The sequence below is a fragment of the Anolis sagrei genome, chromosome 5 (genome assembly GCF_037176765.1).
Source record: "Anolis sagrei isolate rAnoSag1 chromosome 5, rAnoSag1.mat, whole genome shotgun sequence".
Classification (NCBI taxonomy): domain Eukaryota; kingdom Metazoa; phylum Chordata; class Lepidosauria; order Squamata; family Dactyloidae; genus Anolis; species Anolis sagrei.
Window position 1 is genome coordinate 184,226,059 of NC_090025.1, and position 27,816 is coordinate 184,253,874.

Below are 27,816 nucleotides of genomic sequence, written 5' to 3' on the forward strand. Positions count from 1 at the left end.
ATGATTTCCCATATGAACCTCAGGACTGCTTGGCTTGCCTTTAAGGGGAAATGTTGCACAAAACAGCACATTAAATGATGCCATAGCCACCAGATCGGCAAGGCAGGTAGGTGAAGTTTTGTTTCCAACAAGGAAAAATGGGGAATTCTTAATGGCATTCCAAGTACTGATACAATTAATTAATGTTTTTCTTTAGTATATCTGCTATATCAGTTTAAGGGAACAATACAAAATGATAGCCAAATTTGCTCAAGCATGTATTAAATCTTGAAACCTCTCCTCAAGAGTGTCCACATGCAAAATACAGTAGAGTCCCATTTATCCAACCTTCACTCATCCAATGTTCTGTATTATCCAACACAGCTTGCCTCCCACCTGGATCCACAGCTGTTTCAATACATTGTGATGTTTTGGAGCTAAATTTGTAAATACAGTAATTACTTCATAACATTACTATGTGCTGAGCTGCATTTTCTGTTGAATTGTTGTAAAACATGTTTTGATGCTTAATGTGTAAAATCATAACATAATTTGATGTTTAATAAGCTTTTCTTTAATCCCTCCTTATTATCCAACATTTTCGCTTATCCAACATTCTGCAGACCCATTTATGTTAGATAAGCAAGATTCTACTGTAGATCTTCTGGACATTTCATGGTTTGTAGAAAATGGAATTTCACCAGGAGGAACTGTCGGCATTCCCTCTTCTGCACAACTGTTTATGATTCAGGATCTCTGTATAGCTGAACCTGATCACCTAGCTTTCACGGGAGGACATTTTCCAACAAAAAGTAGCAGTTTCAAACCTGTCCGTCCCTATCAAGGGCTGTGAAAAAGACCACTGTGTTAGGCTGCTCTAAAGGCAGAACTGTGGCAACATATGGCTGAAAATGTCCAGCTGGCAGTCCAACATCAGATGAAAAGCAAGTTCTAACTGATATACCAAGGCTGATTCATAGGCATCAGCTAAGCAATGGTGCCTATAGAGTAGGTCCCCATGTTTGTGTGTTTAACTTTGCAAATTTGATTATTCATATATCTCATTAATATTTTCCCATTATGAATCTGGAAACTTAGACTCCAAGGTTTTAAAATAAGTTTTTTCCACCATTGCAAGAGTCATGGACCCCTAATCCCTGTGAAAGTATATGCCTCTTGTACATAAAATACAGGGTTCAATCATATGTGATCCTGGGGGCATGTGTTCTGCTCTTCCCAATCTTTCCAGAATGCCAAAACAGACTCCTTTGGAGTCAAAAAATTTGAACTGCCTATCTTATGAGGTTCCAGGGAGCCTTTCACACTACAAATTATATGTATTATTTCAGTTCATCTGCAAAACGCTAAAAAAAACTATGAGGTATGCATTTTGTGAGACACTAGTGGTCTCTAATTAAAAATTCTGAAGACCTCACCTTAAACTACAAACCCAGAATTTAACAGGAAGCTGTGTGGTGACGTATCCCACAGCTGGGAGTATTCCCGATATATTTTCGGTCATCCCACATTTTCAAATGCATCCTAGTTCCTCTCTCTTCTTTCTTAAGTCATTTGTCCTCAGATTTCTTCAATTTCTGCAAACTGAGTCCAAAATGCAAAAGTAGTTTACACTGAATTAACTTGGCACAGGCCCATAGCCAGGATTTTGTTTCGGGGGGAGGGGGCGGAGTTTGATTGGGGGGGGTGAGGATCTACCCTAGCATACTTTTTGTATCGTTATCCCAATACTCCCATGCATGTGAGATATATTGAGCATGGTGATCAGATCATGATATGAATAAAAATAGCAGTTTAAATAATGTACCAGTAAGGCCTTCTCATTGACCACCCCTAGAATTTGGGGGGGGGGGGATGAAGCCCCTCAGTGTCCGTCCCCATCCCCCCTCGGCTACATGCCTGACTTGGCAGGAGGGAGAAGAGAGGAGACAAGTGAGTCTTGTCCATTCTAGCTTCTGTATTCAACACAATCATATAACCCAGAATATCAAGGCAGAAAATTTTACAATATCTACTTTGAACTGGGCTATCTGAGTCCACATTGCCATATATTCCAGTTCAAAGCAGAAAATTGGGGATTTTATTCAGCTGTGTGGAAGGGGCCTAAAATACATTCTGATTTTTCTTAACCAGATGGCAGTAATATTTTTGGGAGTCATTCCTAACACATACATCCCATTAAAAAGTGGAATAAAAAGCAAGGCAAAGAAAAGAAGGCTGCATTACATGTTGATAATTTGAGAATTTTCTTTGTAGGGAAATCACTCAAGATAAGAAATTATGAAGGTGGTAGAATTGGAGAACATGCCCAAATCTGCCATGGAAGTAAAAGCTGAAACACAGTCTGTGGAGGAGAAAGCTGTCCAGAAACCACCTGCCAAGACAAAGACTTCTTGTTGCAATGGACTCAAGGTTTGTGGATATTTTATTTATTAATCATTCTTAATATTAAGAATTCTTAATAATTCCTAAGACAGAAATACAGGCATTATGTTTTCTTTATTGATTTTAGAGAAGAGAAAAAATTTCTAGGGGGTGAAAATATCTGGGAACACCTGTCCGCCTCTATATTGGGAAACTGATTGGAAGACCTAAGAGCATAATAATAATAATAATAATAATAATAATAATAACAACAACAACAACCATAATAATAACAACAAACATTGACAAAATCATGATCTGTCAACTGCAAAAGGCCACCTTGCTTGGATCTGTGCGCATAATTCGAAAATACAACACACAGTCCTAAACGCTTGGGAAGTGTTCGACTTGTGATTTTGTGATATGAAATCAAGCATATATATCTTGTTTGCTGTGACATACTGAGTTTTTGGTGAGTAAAATAATAATAATAATAATAATAATAATAATAATAATAATAATAGTTACTTGCCTCTAAGTATAAATCAAAACTGAAACAACAAATTAAAATACATAGAATCAGAGTTGGAAGAGACCTCGTGGGCCATCCAGCTCAACCCCCTGCCAAGAAGCAGGAAAAATACATTCAAAGCACCCTCAACAGGCTCTGCTTAAAAGCGTCTAAAGAAGGAGCCTCCACCACACTCCAGGGCAGAGAGTTCCACTTCTGAACAGCTCTCACAGTTAGGAAGTTCGTCTTAATTTTCAGGTGGAATCTCCTTTCCTGTAGTTTGAAGACATTGTTTTATGTCCTAGTCTCCAGGGCAGCAGAAAACAAACTTGCTCCCTCCTCCCTCTGACTTCCCTCACATGTCTCCTCTCAGCCTTCTCTTCTTCAGGCTAAACATGCCCAGCTCTTTAAACTGCTCCTCATACGTCTTGTTCTTCAGACCCTTGATCATTTGAGTAGCCCTCCTTTGAAAACATTCCAGCTTATCAACCTCTCCTTTCAATTGCGGTGCCTAGAATTTGACACAATGTGATTCCAGGTGTAGGGGTAGCATGACTTTCCCTGCAACATGTAACATCTGTTGACATGTAACATATAACATCTATTGAAAACGACATACCATCAGTTAAAAACACATAACCCACTTAAAATACATAGTAACATGGATATGACTGCAGAAATCCAGCCTCATACTCTTTATATTTCTCTCCACATGAAATCTCTGCATGAAGACTTTTCTTGTGATGTACAGGGTGACAATATGTACGTCAGTTGTTTTGCCTCAGCTCAAAAGTGTTTGATCTTTTGCCCACCTGTGGGGTTTCCTTTTTGAAAAACACAAACCTTTTAGTAGCATCCCAAAGTACACATCCCAATATAGTTTGTTTACTCATCTGTAGCTGTTATACAAGTAATTGTAACTTTTACCCAGTATGTCACAAGTCTGTTTAGTTTGGGGGCAAAAGAAATAACTTAAAGTCTGTGTTGACTCAACTGGATAATATTTAAGCAGTCCTCAGCTAGTGCTGCTTTAAAAATAATTACAAATGTAGGACTCAACTTTGTTCATGCAGTTAAACCTGAAACCGTACCTTAGTAGGCTAATAATCCATACTATGTCCAATAATCATTTGTATATTTAAATACAAGAAGATGAATGTTTCATGAGTTTAAAATATTTAGGAAATTCACATAACATTTGCTAAAATACACATAAATATATAATGGGCCTCAATATCCACTGGGGGTTGATTATAAAACCTAAGTAAAGATAAAGGTTTTCCCCTGAAATTAAGTCCAGCCATGTCTGACTCTGGGGGTTGATGCTCATCTCAATTTCTAAGCCAAAGAGCCGGTGTTGTCTGTAGACACCTCCAATGTCATGTGGCCGGCATGAATGCATGGAGCACCATTACTTTCCCACCCAAGCGTTACCTATTGATCTACTCACATTTGCATGTTTTTGAACTGCCAGGTTGGCAGAAGCTGGGGCTAACAGTGGGAGCTCATGCCATTCCCCAGACTCAAACCTGCAACCTTTTGGTCAGCAAGTTCAGCAGCTCAGCGCTTTAACCCACTGCACCATTGGGGGTTCCTCAGTGGAGACCTATGGATACCAAAAATCCATGGATGCTCTAATTCCATTATTTAAAGCGGTGTAGTAAAATGTTGTCCCTTATATAAAATGTTGGACAACTCCAATGAGTGTTGGAGAACCATGGCTGGATATACACACAGCCATATAATGCAATTTCAGAATGCAAATCAATTTCATTGAATTTTGTCCACTAATACACTGACATAGAATACAGTTAAATGCAGTCAATCTGCATTCTGAGACTGCATTCTATGGCAGCATACATCCAGCTCTTGAGGATCTGTAAAATGATGGGGGGGGGGGGGATATAGCAGCATGTCTACACATCAGTGCAGTGCTAGGCACATGGCAAAATCAAGGTTTGTTTTTTGGACTTAGATAAATAGACAGATAGTCATGGTTGGTTGAATCCATGGATGTAGAATCTGTGAATTTACAGGGGCGATATGCAACATTAAGCTAGCCTGTTGTAATCCATGATTAGCTATGTCTGCACTGCAGAATTGAGGCAGTTTGATACAACATGAACTGCCATGGCCTAATGCTATGAAATTCTAGCAGGTATAGTTTTGTGTAATGTTTATCCTTCTATGGGGTCTTCCGCACTGCCCCTTTATCCCAGGATCTGATCCCAGATTAGCTGTTTATCCCAGGTTACCTGGTAGTGGGGACTCATATATTCCAATTAAAAGCAGACAACGTGGGATCAGCTCCTGAGATAAAGGGTTGTGTGGAAGGGCCCTAAGTCAGAGAGCTCTGAAATGTGTTGGATTGAATTGTTCCTGTCAACTGGTGGAAAACTGGTCTTTGTTCAAGCATCATTTCTCTTTTCCTTTCCATCTTTGGTAGGCCTTCCTTGCTGCTTTGGCATTTACCTACTTCAGCAAAGTCTTTTCAGGAGCCATGATGAAAAGCTCCTTCACACAGTTAGAAAGAAGATTTGGCATTTCCTCTTCTACAGCTGGCTTCATGGATGGGGGCTTTGAAATGGGTAAGTGGGACCAAAGCATGGACAAAATGAAGCAAGCTGTCCACTTATGGCCAGGATAATTTCTTTGGTTTGGGTGTGTGTGTGCAATTTTTGATCCTCTGGAGAACCCATGGGGGCATTTAAAGAAGGGGGCTTTAAAATCAACACAAACAGGAAATTACTTCTAGGCCACCCCATGTTTAGGGCAATTATGACAATGAGTTCAGCCCATCAGCATATGGAGAAAAGCATGCATGTCCCTCTCTTCTCTGGAAGTTGCCCAACTCCTGAAATACTATAAAGACGAAATTGCATGTTTTTGATTCTTTAAGAATATAGCTAAGGCATTTTCCCTGAAAGCAAATACTCCCTGGAGTCTTTCATGGATAAGAATGATTTTACTCAAACATTTAGCTTGTTTGGTGATGCCAGAATGCAATACACACCCTATTTTGGACCCTCCATGGCCCATGGAGCTTCAAGAGTTGTTTGATAATGAAATGGGCTCTCTAGAGTGATGGGCTTACCTTCATTGGAAAGATTTTAAACATAGACTGGAATGCCATATGTAAGGGATGCTTCAGCTATAGATTTTATGGGTATATCCTTCAGATGGAAACCAGGACATATGCAGCTAAGCAACATCAGAATGTATGTATGTATGTATGTATGTATGTATGTATGTATGTATGTATTAGGGTTGGGCGGTTTCCTTCGTTAATTTCGTAATTCATTATTAATTCATATTTAAATTAGCTTACGATCCGATATTGAGCCATGCAGGAGTAATTAAAAATCGAAACGAATTTTTTCAATTTATTTCGTAATTGGTTCGTAATTGTTTCGAAATCGTTTCATAATTGTTTCGTAATTATTTCAGTATGTCTGGTGCAAGTTTTAGGGTTGTTGTTTGTTTTATAGTGATAAAAAATAAATTATCACACCAACAGGCAACAACAGAGGGAGAGGGAAGCTTCAGAAGTTCCCCCTGTCCCATTTGGAGGTTTTTTTTTAGCATATTGCGCAATTGCGTCCGCCATTAACGAATTGATTCATAATTGTTTCGAAATCGTTTCGTAATTGTTTTGTAATTTTATGAAATTTTGTATATTTTGAACTTTTTTAAAGGAAAATTTTGGAATTCTTTTAAAAAACGAAACGCAACCCCCCCCCCCCCCTAAAAACGAATCGAGTTTAGAAACAAATTTTTCCGTGGTTACCCAGCCCTAGTATGTATGTATGTATTTAGAGCATTTGTATCCCGTCCTTCTCAACCCTCAATGGGGGACTCAGGGTGGCTTACAATTGGCAGTCATTAGATGCACAACAATCAACATAAACAGGTCAACAGAAGTAAAAATACATTAAAATGCAATAAAATACATTAAAAATATTGGCCCTTAAAATATTAACACAACCAAGTCTGAGTCTGCAAATTCAAATAGTTCAGAGTTCCAGTTCAAGGTATCTTAATTGACAATTCTCACAAGTCATTACAGTTGTTGCTCAGCCAGCTGCCCGAATGCTTGGTCCCAAAGCCAAGACTTGATTTTCTTCCTGAAGGAGAGGAAAGAAGGAGTCACCCTGATTTCACTGGGGAGTGCATTCCACAGACGGGGGGGGGGGGACCACCGAGAAGGCCCTGTCTCTCATCCTCGCCAATTGCGCTTGCAAGATAGCAAAAATGTATGAGAAAGACCATAAGTCCCCCCCCCCCCCTTGTACGAAGGTTTGCTTATTTGTCTGTCTCTCTTTGAGTTCTTCCTTACAAACATTGCTGCACCTTTATCTCACCCTGAGTTTTTAAATCATTTTATGTACATGAGGCCCACTCTCTGTCATTATGTTTGGTTTCTATGTTTTGTGTATATAGTTTATATGCTTTGATGTTTTATACTTTATTATTATGTTGTTTTATTTTACTGCAATTTATATTTTTGTACTGTAATTTGTTGTTCGGGCTTGGCCCCATGAAAGCTGCCTCGAGTCCCCGTTGGGGGAGATGGTGGTGGGGTATAAATAAAGATTATTATTATTATTATTATTATTATTATTAAGGAGAGGTTATTAATAATCTTATTGGGAAGATAAAAAATTCTACCCTTCCTCTCTTCCTCCCACTCCTGAGTCACAGAGTGTGGACTACATTTGTGCTTTGAATTCCTTTTGCAGCAATGGAATCATGCTGAGGACAAATAGGGAAGAGAGGGAATCTGGGACATTTTAAATGCAGCCAGCAAACTGAAACAGCAGAGGATTAATTAGGACTGTCTTGGCCAAATCAAGACTGTTGGAAACTAAGCAGAAGTTGCACAAGCAGTCCTTAATCAGTGGTTCTCAACCTGGAGTCCCCAGATGTTTTTAGCCTTCAACTCCCAGAAATCCTAACAGCTGGTAAACTGGCTGGGATTTCTGGGAGTTGTAGGCCAAAAACATCTGGGGACCCCAGGTTGAGAACCACTGCCTTAGATGTATCTTCCAACTGTACTGTTCTATGACTCCGTGGTTCTGTGAAATACTCCCCATTAACAAAGGTTTGTTTTATTTTCCAGGGAATTTACTGGTAATTGCATTTGTGAGTTATTTTGGGGCAAAATTTCACCGACCAAGGGCAATCGCTATTGGTTGTTTTATCATGTCACTTGGAAGCCTTGTAACAGCAATGCCTCATTTCTTCATGGGATAGTAAGTATGCATTTACATTTATCTTTGTTTAGAGAGATTTGTTATCTTTCCATTGTGCAATCCAGGTTTTCATTCTTTTCCAACCATCTCAGTTTTCCTCCAACCCACAGTAATAGAGATGTAACTGCACTATTATTTATTTATTTCAGATATTTGTACCCTGCCCTTCTCAATTCCCCCCCCCCGGGGGGGGGGGGACTCAGGGCGGCTTCCATCCAGCAACAATTCGATGTCTCCAATGTACACATAATAAAACACATAATAAAATCCAATAATTGCATTTAAGATATGAAATCACATTAATTAAAATCTGTTTCTGTTTCAACAACAACCTGGTGACCTTATCTGAGCTGAATTCTGTAGTTAGAGACTCCATCAAGCATGTCCATTAGTCCATTTCCACAGCGATTGTCATCATTGTCACTGTCATTGTCAGCAGTGCTATTTTGTAGTATGCTCCATCCCAAGAATAGCTAAAATATAAGTTTTAGATATCTACAATACGTCTTAGACTGTATCTCCAACATATATAGAGCTTGCTTTTACTATTCAGCATTTTACTTAGGAGGTCTGCCTTAGTTGGGACTAAAAATTAGGTTTAGTCCTGTGTATGTGTGTGAAAGGACAAGGCGAGAATGTGAATCATGCTCTGCAAGGTGTTGGACTGCAACTGTCAGCATTTGGAAACAATGTCTATATTCAATTGGAGTTGCCAAAATTTCAGCTCAACAGCATCTGGAGAGATTATGTTTCCCATAGCTGACATAAGCATGGTGAACTCTATTCAGTTCCTGAAGTGCTACCTTACATCTGACTTGGTGCATATCTACAAATCAGCACTTAATATTCTGCTCTTTTAAAATATTGTTTGTATTTCAATTTTTTTTCAAAAAGTAGACTATCAAACACAGTGCCCAAACACAAATCAAAGAATTGGAAAGGCACTCAGACTAATTCAATCTGAGAAGTCAGCCATAGCAGAGCACCTGATGAACCAACCTGAACACAGGATATTATTTGAGAATTTATTTATTTATTTATTTGCTTTATTTCTATACCGCATTTTTCAGCCCAAACAGGCGACTCAATGCGGTTCTTTTCCAACCATCTCAGAACACAGAAATGCTGGACCACTCTCACAACCATGTCAGACTACACAGAGAAGCCATTGAAATCCAGGAGTATGTGGACAATTTCAACAGAAAAGAGGAAACCATGAAAATGAACAAAATCTGGCTATCAGTATGACAAAAACTCTAAAATCATAACAATAAATAAAGAGCAACACTTAGAAAACAGGGGAATTCCAGAAAACAATCTATCAGGACCAGCTAATACCTCCCAACAAAGGATCCCCAGGCAGCAATCAGCCAGGCTTTGAAGCTATAAGGCCATTAAATGCTAATCAAGGTGGCCAATTGCGACATTCACACTTGCCTCAAGCAGACAAAAGTTCTTTCTCCCACCCTGGACATTCCACAGTTATATAAACCCCACTTGCCTAGTTTCCAACTGAACTCACAACCTCTGAGGATGCCTGCCATAGATGTGGGAGAAACATCTAGAGAGAATACTTCTGGAACATGGTCATACAGCCCGGAAAACTCACAGCAACCCAGAAAGCAAAGAGTTTTCTATATTCTGTAACTACTGAAAGTGTAACATCACCTTGTTATTTTTTTCCATTAACCTTCTAAACTCTGTCTAAAAATGAACCTTTGCATATGTGATCCCCAGCTTATATCTTAAACTAATGTGTTCTTGTTATTAAAGGGTTGAGAAGCTATAGTTTAAACATTTGTACTTACCATAAAACATAATTGATCAAATTGTTTCCAGTTTCATTGCCTTACCATTTCTTATTTAAATAGCATGCCTGTTTGTGTGTATTAGGCTGAATCTACACTGTCAAATAATACAATTTGAACTGTATTAAATGGTCAGCGTAGAATGCAGTTTAAACGGCATTGAACTGCATTTTATGAGTTTACACTTATCATATAATGCAGTTAAAAGTGCATTATTTGAGCAGTGTAAATCCAGCCTTACTATTCTTTTTCCCCAGCAGAAAACATAGATTCATGTCAATTTATCTACAATTACTAGATTTATTTATTTTTTCTTTTCAGTTATAAATATGATACATTATCAAGAACATCAGAGAATTCATCTTCCAGTCTCTCTCCTTGCTTAGCAAATCAAGCAGAAGTAGGATTGGAAAGAAGTTCAGGTTCAGGTAAGGCTGCACAATCTTCATGGATATATGTAAACATTAAATGACAACTAATACATTATGTTTTATGAGGGCCACCACAAATAAATCTCACTCTTGTGCCAAATTCACCACTTCTTTTCCATAATGGTTTTTGTAAACTTATCCACTTTGTGACCCCATGTTATGCATTTACCAACCCCAGTCCACTTCACTAGGTACCACTGGTAACATCACGGAATTAAAATTTTACCAACTGATGTTGACCTGGCACCATTAACAGATGAAGAAGTACAGTTAAAAAAAATCACCATTGCAGTTTTTGAACCCATGGGGGAACCGAATCAGCATCTTTTCCATTTTTTCCCTATATTATCAGCTATATTCATTTGGAATCATTTGGGAAATTACCCTTATTTGTATAGTATATCTCATTCTCTTGCAATTGTTTCTCTTTCAGACTGCAATGAAGAAATTACATCATATGCATGGATTTTTGTTTTGATGGGCAATGTACTACGTGGAATCGGTGAAACACCAATAACTCCTCTGGGCATTTCTTACCTTGATGATTTCTCTAGGGAAGAAGATACTCCCTTTTATGTTGGTAATGTCTGAACTGGTGGGATTATGTTGTACTTAGTACCTTTTAGGGATCTGTAATTGACAGTGGTGGATTTTTATATTAAGATTTTCAGATTTGTCAACTATGTTTGCTAAAATGCACCTGAGTTTGATCATTAGCAGAAGGGCAAGCCCAAATACAACTCACTATGAGCAGAGGTAGATAAATACAATTTAATGGTCTTATTATTGGCAAAAGTATGATAGCTGGGACCCTATGCTACGCTCCTTGTGCAACACAGGTCAGAATTAATAAAGGGAAGACATGCGCAACGTGGTCCAGAAAGGGGGGTTAGAAAGGGGGGGACCATAAACAGCCAAGCATTATGCTTTAGGCATGTGAAGTAATGTTATTTACTGTTAAATGATGAACAACGAATTACGAAGGTAGTAAATGGGATAGAAATGTTTCCTCTCCCCCTTTCTGGCAAACAATGTTCCCAGGACTCTGACGCAGCTGCATTGCTCCACACATTTATTTATTTATTTATTTATTTATTTATTTATTTATTTATTTACAGTTCTTATATTCTGCCCTTCTCACCCCGCAGGGGACTAAGGGCGGATTACAGTAAACACATATATGGCAAACATTCAATGCCAGTTTGACAAACAACGTTTAACAGACAAATACACCGAGGCTATTTAACCTTTTTCTGGCCGCCAGGGGAGCTGCTGCTTTTCATCGTCCATCAACGACACCGATGAAGTTCTTCTGCATTCCACATTCCCCAGAGTCTTTTTTCTTTATGGCCTCATAAATTAGTTAAATTTATCCTCCCACACAAGGTGGTACCTTATTTTCCTACTTGACAGATGCAACTGTCTTTCGGGTTGCAAAGGTCAACAACGGGCTACACAATGGCTGGACACCCACTCCAGCCCGGGCTGGCTTCGAACTCATGACCTTTTGGTCAGAGTAATCTTAATGCAGCTGACACTCAGCCAGCCGCGCCACAATCCCAGTGCCCCTCATGTGTTCCCCTCATTAATTCAGACCTGTGTGGCGCAACCAGCATAGGGTCCCACCTATCATACTTTTACCTATCATACTTTTACCTTATTATTATAACTCCAAAAAGACATTTAAGAAAACATTAATGAATCAATTTCAGAATCAGCAATTTAAAAAAAAAGGTTTTTATCCTCACATCATTCGGTCAACTAATCCATGAATACGTATGTTAAAAAACATTTCTTGGACATACAGATTGAACATCCCTATTCTGAAATTCTGAAATGCAGAATTCTCCAAAATTGTCCACTTGAAGAGCTGAGATATTGGTACCGTTGCTTTCCGATGATTCAGTGTACGTCAACTTTGTTCACCCACCATATGTAGTATAAGGCTATGAGTATATGAAACATAAATTGAGTTTGTGTTTAGATATCTCTAAGATATCTCATTATGTGCATCTCATTATGTACAATCTCTAAGATATCTCATTATGTACATTTATGGAAACTCTGCAGGTATTATGAAATCTAAAACACTTTTAGTCCCAAGATACACAACCTGTACAAATTTAATCCAATTTGTTCTTAACAGTTTACTGTAAGTTTGGCTTTCCAAAACAAAGGCTGTATTGCATTTTCATTATAAAATGGGGCCTTCCAGGGAATGTGAAATTGTCTTCCATCCCTATATTGGGAGCATTTCATTTATGACCTATATGATATACAATTTCTACCTGTGACTTAAAGAGTAGGGGATTTGTCACACATCTCAAATGTTCCAGTGATACAAACATTTCTCCTTTCCAGCTCAGCTTCATAGAAAAAAAAATCTTAGGTGCAAACATTATTATTGGGTGCCTTCAAGACATTTCTGAATCTGGCAAATCTAAGCCAATGTATCATGTTGTTTTCTAGGCAATATTTATGCCTGCCTTCCATCTGGACATTCATGTCCTCATTGTGAAAGACCATACAGATCCAGAAAAGGTCTCTAGTCACTTAAGGCCCTTCCAGGCAGGCCATATAGCCCAGGATCTGATCCCAGGTTTTCTGCATTGAACTAGATTATGTGAGTCCCCACTTCCTGATAATTTGGGATGAACAGAAAACCTGGGATCAGATCCTGGTATACAGGGCCTGTCTGGAAGAGCCCTTACAAATCCACCATGGCTTTGTCCTTGGAAGACAATCATACTCAGCCACTCGTGATTGCATATAGATAGATTCAGAGAGCATTTGCATTTCCTTCCTTTGAAATCTGAGAAACTGTGGGTTTCCATCATAAAATGGGCATTCAAACTTTGGCTTCCATGATCACAGTTCAGAATTCAAATCATGATAGCACACTTGCTCTCTTGATGTATATATACAACATTTAAATGTTCAAAACATTTAAATGTTCTAAAACATTACTGATTCTAGAGAAGAGAAAGGTGTACACAGCATAAGGTTATGTACACAAACTTTAATGACATTCATTGCTGTAACTGAGAAAAATGCCTAGAGAGAAACTAAGAAAATAATGCAGAATCTATGAGGATGTTTGCTTGGACTATATTGATCCTATTTTATTTATAATTGTAGGAATTTTACACACCATAGCAATGATTGGCCCAATGGTTGGCTACCTTTTGGGATCTCTCTTAGCCAGAATATATGTTGATGTTGGCTTTGTGGATTTAGGTAAGATGCAAGTTGGACATTTGTCATTTCAGTGCAACATGGTTTGCTATACTGGTTTACATTATATAGCATTGCTATCATTGATACTCCTAGTCAATTGCATGCAGAGATATTTCTATGTTGGGTTACCTTCCTAAAAACTATGATCATGTACTGACATTTCTGTGTTTGTATGGGCTCTCTCTAAAACAGAGACAGGCCCTTCTGGTGTTCAACTTAGCTGCATAGTCAGACATGTACCTATGACTTGATAGAAGGTAGATGTATCATCTGGTAATGCACCTCAATTCCTTTCTTTCAAGCAGTATCTGAGACACAAGTAAGGTGTCTATAACAGGATATGAGGATCTGTGCCCCTTCATATATTCTTGACCTTCACTTGCCAGGGTCTCTAACTATTGGGCATGTTGGGTAGAATTCAGTCCAACAACATCAGGACAGCCATAGCTTGATCATAGCCAATTTATCATTGCACCTGTTCACTGGAAATTTATTTATTTATCTCTTTACAGTATTTATATATAGCCTTTCTCAGCCCAAGGGCGACAATAGTTATTCAGTGGCACATTTTTCACATTCATTTTTCTTTCCTCCCTGGCTTTCTCATGTTGCTATTAATCTTAGAACAGTGGTTCTCAACTTGTGGGTCCCCAGGTGTTTTGGCCTACAACTCCCAGAAATCCCAGCCAGTTTACCAGCTGTTAGGATTTCTGGGACTTGAAAGCCAACACATCTGGGAACCCACAGGTTGACAACCACTGTCTTAGAAGTGTCTTAAGACAATTTCACTCTATAGTGCATGAATATTTGGCAGTGCTGTATGAACAGACATATAATGGATCTCTCTACTTCTAGGTACAATTACTATAACTCCAACTGACTCCCGCTGGGTAGGTGCATGGTGGCTGGGCTTTTTAGCAGGTGCTGTCATGAACCTGATTTCTGGTATCCCCTTCTTGTTCTTGCCTAAAAGTCTGGACAAAGAAGAAGGGGTTGCTCCTGGATCAAAAAAAGTGGACAACATAAAAATGAAAGAGCAAAATCATGAAAGCCACAGACAAGTGACTGAACCTCAACAAGAAGCAGACAACTCAAGAAACCTGAAAGGTGAGTCCATAAGAAAGACAGAGCAACCAAGTATTCATTTAGACACACCGGTCTGCATCAGGCACATATGCACTTGCTAGAATTGCTCAGCCCCTGTTCTGGCAGTAATGGTGGTGGTGAGTGGCCATTCCAGTGGATATTTGTGCTGTCCTATGCTCTGGAGGGGGGGGGGGGTGCTGCCATCTCAATAACAATCAGGATGGCATGCAACCATCCTATACCTCCCCAATAGCCCCCCAAAATAATTCCTAAAAATAAAGTTAAACTTACCTGGCCACCATTACAATCCTCTTCATGCGGTCCTGGTTGGGCACCATCCCGGACCTTTGGGCTCCAGGAGCCCAAAAAGTTTGAGATGGCAAATGGGGACTGTAACGAATTTGTGAAGATGCCACTAATTTGTAATGAGGCTACCACTTTGTAAACGTTTGTAAAGGAGCCACCACTTTGTAAGGGTTTAATAAATTGATAGCGTAGCTTATAGCTAATACTATTGATTTGGTCTTTCTTCTGTGTAGCGTGACTTAACTTGGAAAGAAATTGTAACAGAGACAGGGCTTTAGGAAAAACAGTAACAAGTTTATTGAAAAGTAGAAGGAGCGTGATGGTTTCAATGTTTCTTACTCTTAGAGGCACATATCTTCATAGGTTACATTTATAACTTTTCTTAAACAACTCTGGAAAGGACTCTTACTTCTACTAAACAGTTTCAAACTTATTTTTCTTCAAACTGTGTTTCTTTCCTTAATAGATTACTTCTGTTACAAGCTTATTCTTTCTTTGTGATGTTTCTGTTGCAATAGAGATTCTCATTGGGTTTCTCTCACCCTTTCTCTCATACACTAATTATTAATATAAATAGGTCAACTCGGCTTATTTAAACTACTCAGGCTAAAAGCCAAACCCTTCCCAATTCTTACTACTATAGAATCAGTCCTTCCATGTAGTTTTTAAACTACAGATTACCTTCCTGGTTCTCAACACACACTAGAACCAGCCTCTCCTGTAGTTCGCTGACTACAGACTACTTCCCTGATTCTCACTACTAGAGAACCAGCCACTCCTGCAGCTCACAGACTGCAGACTAACTGTTTTAAAATGGCTGCCCTGCCAAGTGGCAGTTGGTTCTGCCCCAGTTTCCATGGTAACCCGGCTCAACATGAGCTGAGCTGGCTACCATCCCCCTAGTTATGCAACTTTAAATACTTACCCTTTAAAACATCTATCTATAATTATACATAACTAGAGATTAAAATTTACACTTCACCACAGGGACTACCCCCCAGGCAGTCCCAGGACTACCCAAAAGTGAGTCCCCATCTGATTAGTCCTGGGCCTTTCAGGAAGGCCTGGATCTAATGGTACATTTAATTAATTGGGAATAATTGGGCTTATTTTAAATTAATTTGTTTTTACTGGAACGTTTGGATGCCCCCGTTAAAAACCCAGACAGGTCCCACATTTTGGGCATGACTGGATGGGCCCTAAGAAGAGTCATGATTAAGTCTGGTTTGAACTGGAATTCAACTCAAACAGTCACAAATTTGGAAACTATGCATCTCATATAGATGTCACAAGTCCTATTTTTAATATTTATATTTAATTTGATTTTTTAAATGAATCATATGTTGTGTAGATGTGAATTATACTACCATCATGTATCTAATTCTTTCAGGGTTTTTCAAATCCATGAAGAGAGTCTTGAGCAATAAAAGATACGTCACCCTGATGTGCATAACACTGATGCAGTTTAGCAGCTTCATTGGTTATTTGACATACAGTCCCAAATATATGGAACAACAGTATGGTCTACCAGCATCCAAGGCTAATTTGATAACAGGTGAGCCTGAGTCTTGACTTCTGTGTTTGTATCTGATTGTCTGTCCACCTAGCCATCCCTCCAGGCTGGACTAAGAAATCATCAACAGTTCCATTGGCTGCCAGGTCAGTTCCGTAGATAATATAATATAATAATATAAAACGTTGACTTTTGGCTTATAAAGGCATATATGGATTGTCTTCAGACTATTTGAAGGACTGTAGCTTTTATGAAACCATTAAAACTTTAAGACTGTCTGCCAATTCAACGTATTTAAAACCAAATTATGTGGAAAAATAATCAATAAAATTTGCAAAAACTTGGCATCAGCTGCCTTTGATAGTCAAAACACCACACTAGCTCTCTTAAAGTTGCAAAATTCTATTTACCAATTGTACAGGTGTTGTTAAGTTTCAATACTGGAGAGGCCCATCACACAAGTAATTACATGACAAGTGGGATAGCTTCAGACTAATACATAGTGCCACAGTTACTCCAACTTCTCATTGATCACTAAGGCTCACACGGAACCTTCTAGGTGTTCCTAGGTTTGTGCCATAGTTTAAATTCCTGTTGTGGAGCTTGCACAACAAGATTGCAACCACATGTATAAATGCAACTGTGTGCATAAATAGCACTTACACCAATGTAAAGCCACCTCACTGAGTTCTATGCTAAAGTGATATCCTACCACGAAATAATGAGCCAGGCACAAAGACTGGGGTTAAAGAAAGAGTCATTTATTGACATAAAACCTATTTAGTTCATCTATGCCTGCGTGAAGGTGAAGAGGAAATGAGGACGTGGTCAGTCTATGATCACCTCCTCAGCATCCCTTGGACAAAACATCTGGCCCTGAGATGTCCAATGGCATGGGTTGCTAATCCCAGCTGGCCTTTTTCTGAAAGGTCAACCTAAAATCCTCCCTCCCAGGCCACTGACCTTTACAAGAGAGTGGAAACCTCCCAGATTAAAGCAGGCTATTTCACAACATCCCAACCTGATGGACCTAAAGAAACTGTTCCGGAGCAGCAACTTTCACCAGAAGGGTGCCAAGGTATACAAACTCCTTTATTCTCTCCCAACACCAGCTTGGGACAATGTATCTATGGGGTCCACCCTGTGTCAACTGCCAAAGTCCCTCAGATACAGGGTAGGGTAAGCAAAAAATATCTCAGTAAAAAAGGGGGTCCTACCTTGCCCTGAAGCAACCAGCTATACTGCTCTGTTGGCAAAAGGGTTGGTTGCAAGCTGGAGCTGAAGACAGGGGCAAATTATCCTTAGAAAATATTCTTGCTCTGCCCCTACATATTTTACATCCTGGTGTGGCCACCAGCCTCTTTTACACAAGTTTTCCTCTAGTTTCAATCCATGTAAGCCAACATAGTGTCCTGTTTCCCATAGAATTCTGGTTATTTGGTTTTGAGTCCAAAAACAATTGGGAAAAAGTAGGACATATTTAAGCCCTTGTAACATTAACATCATGTTCCTTTTGTATGACCATCCCTTCTTTTCCATTCACACACTCACATGTGTATTTCTTTCTCTCTTCAGCCTCTGGCTTAGCAAAACGTGACCACACTCCCCCATCTCTCTTTTATTCCAGGAGTCGCCATTTTACCTGCTGTCAGCATTGGGATATTTACAGGAGGTCTCATCATGAAAAAATACAAACTGAACATTATCGCTGCAACAAAAATGGCATTTACAGCATCGTTTATAGCCTTTGCATTTTCACTTTTCTATGTGATAGTGGGCTGTGACAATCGCATAGTGGCTGGATTGACAGTCTCCTATGATGGGTATGTTATACAACATGATGTAGTCATTTGAGCTTTGGATTATGCTGCTGGAGACCAGGGTTTGATTCCCTGCTTGGCCATGGAAATCCACAGATCCATGGGACATATCAATATCCATAATTTTACCCCCCAAAACTGCCCTCAACTGATACCAACTCTAAGCTCACAAATGACCAGTAAACTGGGTGCTGTCAAAACATTCTTAAATAGGTAGCAAAGCAAAACACAACAAGAACATAGTAGTTTGAACCTCTGACACAAACCAAGTTAACTTTCCAATATCAGTTCTAGCTGAAACTATAAGGTAAAGCATGCCCACTCAAATAGGAGAAGAAATTGATTGTTGTTGATGATATTGCCATGTAAGCCTGTCTCACAAAAGGACAGGTCCCACAATTTATTATATAACTGTTTACTTGAATCCTTTTCTTGATTAACAATATTATTTGCCTGGTTCTATGCTGCAGTATTTGCTGCTTCTGTGTTTACATTTGCTAGTTTGAAAGATAGGTTGTATTTGATTTTCCTTTTCTTTCACCTCAATTGCTCCATGCAAAGGCAGAAAAGGAGGAGGTTTTAAATAAAGACATTTCTGTCACTGCTAGAATAATCTAAGTGGCTCTCTCTGTGCTTACTTTAAAAGGCAACCAATTACACAGGACTCCGTTCTTTTATCTTCACCCTGCAACTTTGACTGCCAATGCTCCACAAACCAGTGGGACCCTGTCTGTGGAGACAATGGAATCACATACGTGTCAGCATGCTTTGCTGGCTGCAAAGATGTAACAGGAACCAGAAAAGAAACTGTAAGCTGTATTTATATTTCTGCTTTTCTATTTGTATATCTGTGTCGGGGGTTGAGGAGCTGTCCTTTGAGAATGAAAGTTTCTGAATCCCATTTTTCTTTTAAAAAGTCATTGGTTTACTTGCTAAGAGGAGATAGGCTTGACTCAAAAACTATGACTTTGCTGTTGAAGATTCAGAGCTTCGTCTTTTTAGTTGAAGGATTCTAAGAAATATTGTCCAACTAAGTCAGCCTTCCAAGCTCAGGGCGAGTCCCCTCCAACTCTTAGATTTATACCATAGGCTATTTCAGGTCAGGGAACAGGCCTCCTGCACTCTGTAAAGCTTATTATTCTCAATGAAGAATAAAAGTCAAATCTACCATACAAAACAAACTATCATGACTAAATGTTATCCTGAGCCGAGTTGAATCCAACTGAAGATCCATGTCATGTTTCCTACAATGACCTGTCAACTGCTGCTAGGAAAGCCTTGCTAAAAGGGGGTGAACTGTGAAAGCAATAGTTCTAGCTAGTCCTCTCCCACCACAACTGTCTGTCAACACCAGAAATTATCATGAAGATAGATATTGCTTCTGAACATATAAGTTTAACGATTATGGCTTAAATGATAGCAAGTTTTACTCCATCATTACACTGTCTCTCTTCCTCAAGTCACCTACGGTAGTGGTAATCACTAGCCATAGTTTGATATGTTTGTCTTGATCACGGGGTGTCTTTGACTTCTGTCAGAAAGTGTGGAATTCCAGCTTCCGTCTTTTATCCCAGGCCATGACTCAAAACGTAGCCTATGACGGGTCTAGAGCAATGGTTCCCAGCCTTTGGTCCTCTAGTTGTTTTGAACTTCAGCGTCCACAATTCCTAACAGCTGATAAGCTTGCTGAGATTTCTGGGAGTTAATCAAAAACAACTGGTGGACCAAAGATTGGGAACACTGGTCTAGAGAAATCTTCTGCCCACCCAAAGTCTTTCCCTTTAAGTGCTCCTTAGTCCTGCTTGTGTTTCTCACTGAGAACTCAAATATAGTAGGAGAAATTTTATCACCTTTCATTGCAAAAACAAGTGGCTCAGGGAGGAATCAGCTGCTTTTTCTCTTCTTATTCTTATCCACATTTTGCAGTTTACAAAAACCAATATTAATAAACACATGCCTAGGTAAAAACATGGGGAGAAAACCTGTTGTTAAAAAGTAATTAAAATATCAGTCAAATTTAAAACAAGATAAGACATATCCATTTAAAAAGGCAAGAAATAAAAATAGTATAGCACAGTATTAAAACTCCTTTTTTAATAAGAAGTTCTTCAAATCCTTGAAACTGGAAGTAATGTGTAGCCAAGAACAGATATAGTTGGTCACTAGCTTTAACTATGAGAAAGCTTTCCTGGTTACTGCTGAAACCGAGACTCCCGGCTTAGAGGTGAATCAGGGATCCTGATAAACTGAAAACCTGTATGAAAGAGGAATATAACTCCATCTAACACAGATCTATCTATTGACTGATTAGGGACACTTCAATCTTCTCTGGAATAAGCTTCAAATCAATTGATGCTTCCAGTCCATTACAGCTGCCAGGTACCAGTTTAGCATAGAAAATAGCTCCCACTACAAATGAAGTAATATGTCTGTGTTATCACCTTTGTTTTTCTTCTAGGTTTTCCATAACTGTAGTTGCATTGAAGAGACGGTTTCTGTAGCACAAAATTTCTCAGCAGTTTTGGGAGAATGTCCAAGGAATGATGGTTGTGCAAGGAAATTTATTTATTATAGTGTTATCAAAGTAGCAAGTTCCTTTTTCTATGCATTAGGAGGGGTTCCGTTTTTCATGATCATGATTAGGTAAGTAACAAATAAGTTCAACAGCAAAATGTTTCTGTGATGGATCATTCTACCTAATATTCAGGTGGAATGTCTTTTCTGGTCATTTTATTTATTTATTTATTTATTTATTTACAGTTCTTATATTCCGCCCTTCTCACCCCGCAGGGGACTCAGGGCGGATTACAGTAAACAAACACATATATGGCAAACATTCAATGCCAGTTTGACAAATAACATTTAACAGACAAATACACCGAGGCTATTTAACTTTTTTTCTGGCCGCCAGGGGAGATGCTGCTTTTCATCATCCATCAACGACACCGATGAAGTTCTTCCGCATTCCACATTCCCCGGAGTCTTTTTTCTTTATGGCCTCATAAATTAGTTAAATTTAGCCTCCCACACAAGGTGGTCCCTTATTTTCCTACTTGACAGATGCAACTGTCTTTCGGGTTGCAAAGGTCGACAATGGGCTACACAATGGCTGGACACCCACTCCAGCCCGGGCTGGCTTCGAACTCATGATCTTTTGGTCAGAGTGATCTTAATGCAGCTGACACTCAGCCAGCTGCGCCACAATCCCGGTGCATTTGAATCCATGTCATGGGCAGACTCAATTAAGGAAGCCATGGCCCTGAGCCTGCAAGACTGTTGAGGACAAGGTGACCAGGATGCATCTCAATTCATAAGGTGAACATAAATCAAAGTTAACTTGACAACAGTTAACAACAACAAGACAACTCTGCCCATAATTTGATTATCTGATTCCTAGAGCTGGTTTGTGAACATTGTCTCACTAGAGTCTCCCTGCTTGAGCTAGCCAAGCTGATCTCAGGCCTGGCATTGGAGTCCCAATGGCTCATAGTGCTGGGGGAGACTTCAGTGTCTAGGTGGAGACTACCCTGTTGGGAGCAGCTTAGGACTGGTGTGACCATTGTTCCATTGCCATGGACTGACCATTGCCTGATCAGGTTTAAGCTTACTGTGCCCCCTAACCTCTACAAGAAGGCAAGGTTGCAGCAGAACTAAAGGAGGCCATCTAAAACAGCTGTTAAAAAACCATCACTGGACCCCACTCAACTGAACAACTTTCGGTCAGTTTCCAATCTCCGTTTGTGGGCAAAGTCCTGGAACATGTGGTGGCCTTGCAACTCCAGGTGTTCCTTGAGGAAACTGACTATCTGGATTTTGCACAGGCTGGCTTTAGGCTGGGACATGGAACCAAAACAACCTTGGTTGCCTTAGTGAATGATCTATGCAGAGAACAGGACAGGAGGAGTGTGTCCCTGTTGGTTCTCTTTGACTCTCAGTGGCCTTTGATAATGCTGACCACAGTATCCTTCTGGAATGCCTCATGGGAATGGGGTTTGGAGGTATAGTTTTGCAATGGCTCCAGACCTTACTGGAGGGCCGCTCTGAGAAGGTGTTGTTGGGGGACACCTGCTTGGCCCCACAGCCTTTGTCCTGGCGCTCCGGCATGGTTCTATATTGTACCCCATGTTGTTTAACATTTACATGAAGCTGCTGGGAAAGCTCATCCAGAGTTTTGGAGTTTGATGTCATCTGTAAGCAGATAAAGTCCAATGCTATTACTCCTTTCCACCTGGTGCTAAAGAGGCTGTCCAGGTCCTGAACTGATGTTTGGCAGCTGTGACAGTCTGGATGAGGGTGAACAGATTGAAATTAAATCCAGACAAGACAGCAGTACTCCTGGTCAATCAAAGGGCTGAACATAGTATAGAGTAACTGTCTGTGCTGGATGGGGTTACACTCCCTCTGAAGACCAGGTTTGCAGCTTGGGGTGATCCTGGATTCATCACTGAGCCTGAAACCCCAGGTCTCAGCGGTGGCCAGGGGAGCTTTTGCACAATCAAAACTTGTGCATCAGTTGCACCAGTATCTTGAGAAGCCAAAGTTAGCCACAGTGGTCCACGCTCTTGTTACATCCTGAATAGACTACTGCAATGTGCTTTATGTGGGATTGCCTTTGAAGACTGCTCGGAAGCTTCAAGTAGTCCAATGGGCAGCAACCAGATTCCTCACTGGAGCGGTGTACAGGTAACATACAACTCCTCGGTTGCATCAGCTCCACTGGCTGCCAGTCTACTACTGAGCACAAGTGCTGGCTTTAGCCTATAAAGCCCTAAATCGTTCTGGCCCAGCTTACCTGTCTGAACATATCTCCCTCTGAACCACCTCAAAGGTTAAGATCTTCAGAGGAGGCCCTGCTCTCAGGTCCCATCTCCTTTGCAGGTGCAGTTGGTGGGGATGGAAGACAGAGCCTTCTTAGTGGTGGCCCATCGGCTATGGAATTTCCTTCCCAGTGAAATCTGATCAGTTCCCTCCCTCCCGATCTTCATAAAGAAACTAAAAATGGGGCTGTGGGACCAAGCCTTCAGATAGTAAATTCAGTGCAATAAGTGATTTGGAATAAGCGCCATTACGACCAGAATATCTCCTGGACTATGAATTTGGCTTGTGTGGTTTAAATAATTGGTTTTTAATGTTTAGATGTTTTAAATTTTGGGGTGTTCGATGCATATGTTTGTTTTATTGTATGTTCTGTATATGTGGCATTGAATTATTGCCACTGGTAAGCCACTCTAAGTCCCCTTAAGAGTGAGAAGGGTGGGGTTTAAATACAGTAAATAAATAAATGTGAAATTGTAGAATATTGAAATCATTTGTCACTGAAGTAAATAAAAGATCTGTTTATCTATCTTGCAGAAACATAGAAATCAGTGTTTAACATGGTTAACATTTCATCTTTTAGAAATGTAGAACCAGACCTGAAGTCATTGGCAGTTGGTTTCCATATGCTTGTGATGCGAGCTTTGGGTAAGAATGCCATTCTGATAGCTGTGGATCATAATGTCTTCCCAGTATACCTTATTAGGGATATAAACTTTCATTTATATTTTCCCCATACTTCAAAGCTTTTGTTCATACTGAGTGAGCCTACTAGAAGTTTTGTATGTTCTATTATTGTTGTTATTGTTATTGTTATTGTTTGCTCCATTTGACTTTTTCACTGAACTTTGCCAATTTTGCGGGGCAAGAAAGCTGTGAAAGAAATGACTATCATGATTCCATAGCACTGAGTCATGATAGTTAAAGTGGGATCAAATTGCAGTAATTTGGCAGTGTAGATGCAATGTAACAATGCTGGATCTCATTCATTTGTTTGTTTGTTTTTACTGTTTGGCCAGAAAACTAATCTCCATACGACATGATGGTTTTCAAAGGACTCTTGGAAACTTCTAGAGAGGGGTGTTGGCAGAAGCCTAGGAAAAAGGGGTGCAAAAACATGGATTAATCATTCCTGTGGTAAACCATATCATGAATATATGTCTTGCTTGGTGTCTTCCAGCTGGAATTCCAGCCCCTGCTTATTTTGGTGCAGTAATAGACAGGGCTTGCTTAAAGTGGGCCAACACTGGCTGTAGTCGCCAAGGAGCCTGCAGGCTGTATGACGCCACATTGTACAGGTGAGCTGTGCTTCTACCCCAAAGCTTCAATGAGCCTTGAATTGATTTATCATTCCCTAACTGACTTGAAATGAGTTCCATCATGATGACACTAATTGCAAGGAGTTCTCGGGACCTGGTTTTTACTGTATCTGTTAATTTTCATGTTTAATAATAATAATAATAATAATAATAATAATAATAATCTATATATATAAAAATGCTCTGTGCATAACAAGTACCTTAAAAACAAAAGAACCAATGAACGAAATCACACCAAATTTGGCAACAAAATGTCTCACAACACAAGGAGTGACCATCACTCCAAAAATTATGATTTTGTCATTTGGGAGTTGTAGTTGCTGGGATTTATAGTTCATGTATAATCAAAGAGCATTCTGAACTCCACCGACGATGGAATTGAACCAAACTTCGCATACAAGACTCCCCTGACCAACAGAAAACTCTAGAAGGGTTTGGTGGGCATTGACCTTGAGTTTTGGATTTGTTGTTCACCTACATCTAGAGAGCAGTGTGGACTCAAAAAATGATGGATCTGGGCCAAACTTGGCACGAATATTCTATATGCCTAAATATGAACACAGATGGAGTTTGAGGGAAATAGACCTTGACATTTGGGAGTTGTAGTTACTGGGATTTATAGTTCACCTACAATCAAAGAGCATTCTGAACCCCACCAACGACAGAATTGGGGCAAACTTCCCACACAGAACTCCCATGACCATCAGAAAATATTTAAGGCCATCCAGTCCAACTCCCTTCACCAGGGCAGGAAAATGTCATCAAAGCCCTCCTGACAGAGAGCCATCCAGCCATAGATATAGATAGATATGATTCACACACACACAGATATAGTATCATAGATTTGAAAGGGACCCTTAAAGAAGGACAATTATAGGTTGCATGTTCCCAAGTAGGCAAACCAGACAATCTCCACATCAACACTGACAAAGAAACAGCAAGAAATATTGTTTACCCACAAGCAGAAATACATTACATATATTAGAAACCAACACTTTCTCATTACTTTATTTTCCAGTTCAACAGACTGGGCCACAGCAACGCGTGGCAGGGACAGCTAGTAATAATAATAAATAAACTTTATTTATACCCCACCACCATCTCCCCAGTGGGGACTTGGGGTGGCTTACATGCCCAACAACACAGCAACAAAATAAAATCAGAACATAAACAACAACATAATCAATTACATAAAACATACACTATAAGAATATTACAACCAATATACAGTAAAATAAAACCATTCAAGACACAAAACAATGAGCAGGCCTCATGTACAAATTAAAATACTGGGGATAAAAACAGGGAGTGAGATAGCAATGGAGCAACTTATTTGTGCGGGAGGAACTCTTCTGAAATGGAATCAAGAAAAAAGACCTTCGTATAAAGGGTGCACTGAAGACAAAATTGAGTGTAAATAGTGAAATGAGATTATACACTTAATCTCCGAAAGCACAGTGGAAGAGCCAGGTTTTGAGATTCTTCTTGAAACTTTCTAAGGTGGGGGCTTGCCTAATCTCACCAGGCAGTGTATGCCATAGACGGGGAGCCACTGAGGAAAAGGCTCTCTCCCTTGTTCCCACAAGGTGGGACTGAGATAATGGTAGAGGTGAAAGGAGAGCCTCCTCCGAGGATCGGAGAGATCAGGCAGGTTCATGGAGGAAGATATGGTCACGAAGGTAGATTGGTCCTAAACCGCCAAACCGATCTTTCCACACATTCTACTTTTGCTCTTGTAAGTTTCAAGTTATTTCTGATCGTTCAAGACTCTGAATTGAATCTATAATGGAGTGTTCTCGGCAGAAAGGATTTGCCTTTGGCTTTCTCTGAGGCTGAGAAAGTGTGATTTGTTGAAGGCCACCCAATGGCTCTCAATGGCCTAACAGGCATTTCAACTGTTAGGTTCTTGTGGGTTTTTCGGGCTATAGAGCCATGTTCTAGAGGCATTTCTCCTGACATTTCGCCTGCATCTATGGCAAGCATCCTCAGAGGTAGAGGATTAAGGATAAAAAGCATCCTCTACCTCTGAGGATGCATGCTTGCCATAGATGCAGGCGAAACGTCAGGAGAAATGCCTCTAGAACATGGCTCTATAGCCCGAAAAAACCCACAAGAACCTAGTGATTCCAGCCATGAAAGCCTTCGACAATACATTTCAACTGTTGTCTCTACACTGATAGACCAATGCTCATATCACTATAGCACAGCAACTCTCACCTTTAAATACCCCTTCCTAATTGAAAAGAAAAAGAAAAACAAAACTATGAATGCAGAATGTTAAAATAATGCATTTTTGTGTGGACTCTTCTCTTCAACAGATATTCTTTCTTTGGCCTTATATACGCCTTGAGAGCTCCATCTTATTTGCTGGCCATAGTGTTCTTTATTATTGTAAAGAAACATTTTGAAAAACAAAAGGCGGTTGCTGCTGAAAATGGGTTGAAAGAAGGAGAACCGCTGAATGGAGAAATAAAGCCAAGTGACATTGAACGTACGGCGGGCCCTTCTGCAGCAGGCATGGACACTTGCCTATAAGAACTTCTAGTTAGACAATAATGGATGGATCATGGAACCATCTTCATTATATAAGTATAGCAAATATTAAATTGACAACAAAGCCATACATTTCAGAGCATTACTTGTTTTCCTTTCAAAGCAGAATAACATTTAATTACTATGTAATACCGCTGAACATGCTGAAATGTGGACATCTTGGGGGGGGGGGGGGACAAGCATATTCCTGAGCCTTGAATTGATTAAAACTTACAAAACTGCTGGGGTAGGGAGGGCATTACAATAATCATATTGTAAGTCCGCAGAGGTGAAAACACTAAACACCAAGGGTGCTTCCAGACATGACAGAAATGCATGCCAAAAGGGGTTTTTCAAATCTGCTTTGGTGTACATATCTGTCCCCACTTCCCCCCAAAATGTAGAATTTACCCCGATAATGAATGAGATGGCATGGGGCTACCCTGAAGCCCCACAAAAGAAGCTCTTGAAAGAAAGAAAAACTTATCCAACCACCATTAAGGTACTTCTGGAGTCCGCCTGATGCCCGTACCTTGGGAAGTCTGATCTGGCTACGGTCGTCCACCCTCTGGTCACATCCCGTATGGATTACTGCAACGCACTGTACGTGGGGCTGCCTTTGAAGACAGTTTGAAAACTGGCCAAAATACTTCATCTTTGCCTCTAATATCCTTCCCTCCAATGAGCAGTCGGGCTTTATTTCCTGAATAAAGGAGGCTATAGCGCCCTACAAAATACCAGTTGGTGTCTCCATAACTTTGCCATATTAACCTTACTTGGGAAAGAGGCAGGATTAAGGACCTCATCAGATGGGGAACAGCATGG

The 27,816-nt window shown here is 39.9% G+C and overlaps 1 protein-coding gene across 1 annotated transcript; it reads left to right on the forward strand.

Moving 5' to 3' along the window:
- On the forward strand, window positions 1-27,082 carry LOC132775733 (solute carrier organic anion transporter family member 1B1-like). The gene is made up of 15 exons (XM_060776601.2): window positions 1-106; window positions 2,254-2,409; window positions 5,319-5,460; window positions 7,992-8,124; window positions 10,254-10,360; window positions 10,797-10,943; window positions 13,502-13,600; window positions 14,456-14,707; window positions 16,383-16,547; window positions 18,133-18,328; window positions 18,972-19,134; window positions 20,784-20,968; window positions 23,724-23,788; window positions 24,321-24,438; window positions 26,778-27,082. The coding sequence occupies exons 2-15, from the start codon at window positions 2,278-2,280 to the stop codon at window positions 26,992-26,994; spliced, it is 2,121 nt and encodes a 706-aa protein (XP_060632584.2). The 5' UTR covers window positions 1-106; window positions 2,254-2,277; the 3' UTR covers window positions 26,995-27,082.
- Window positions 27,083-27,816: the final 734 nt, after the last annotated feature.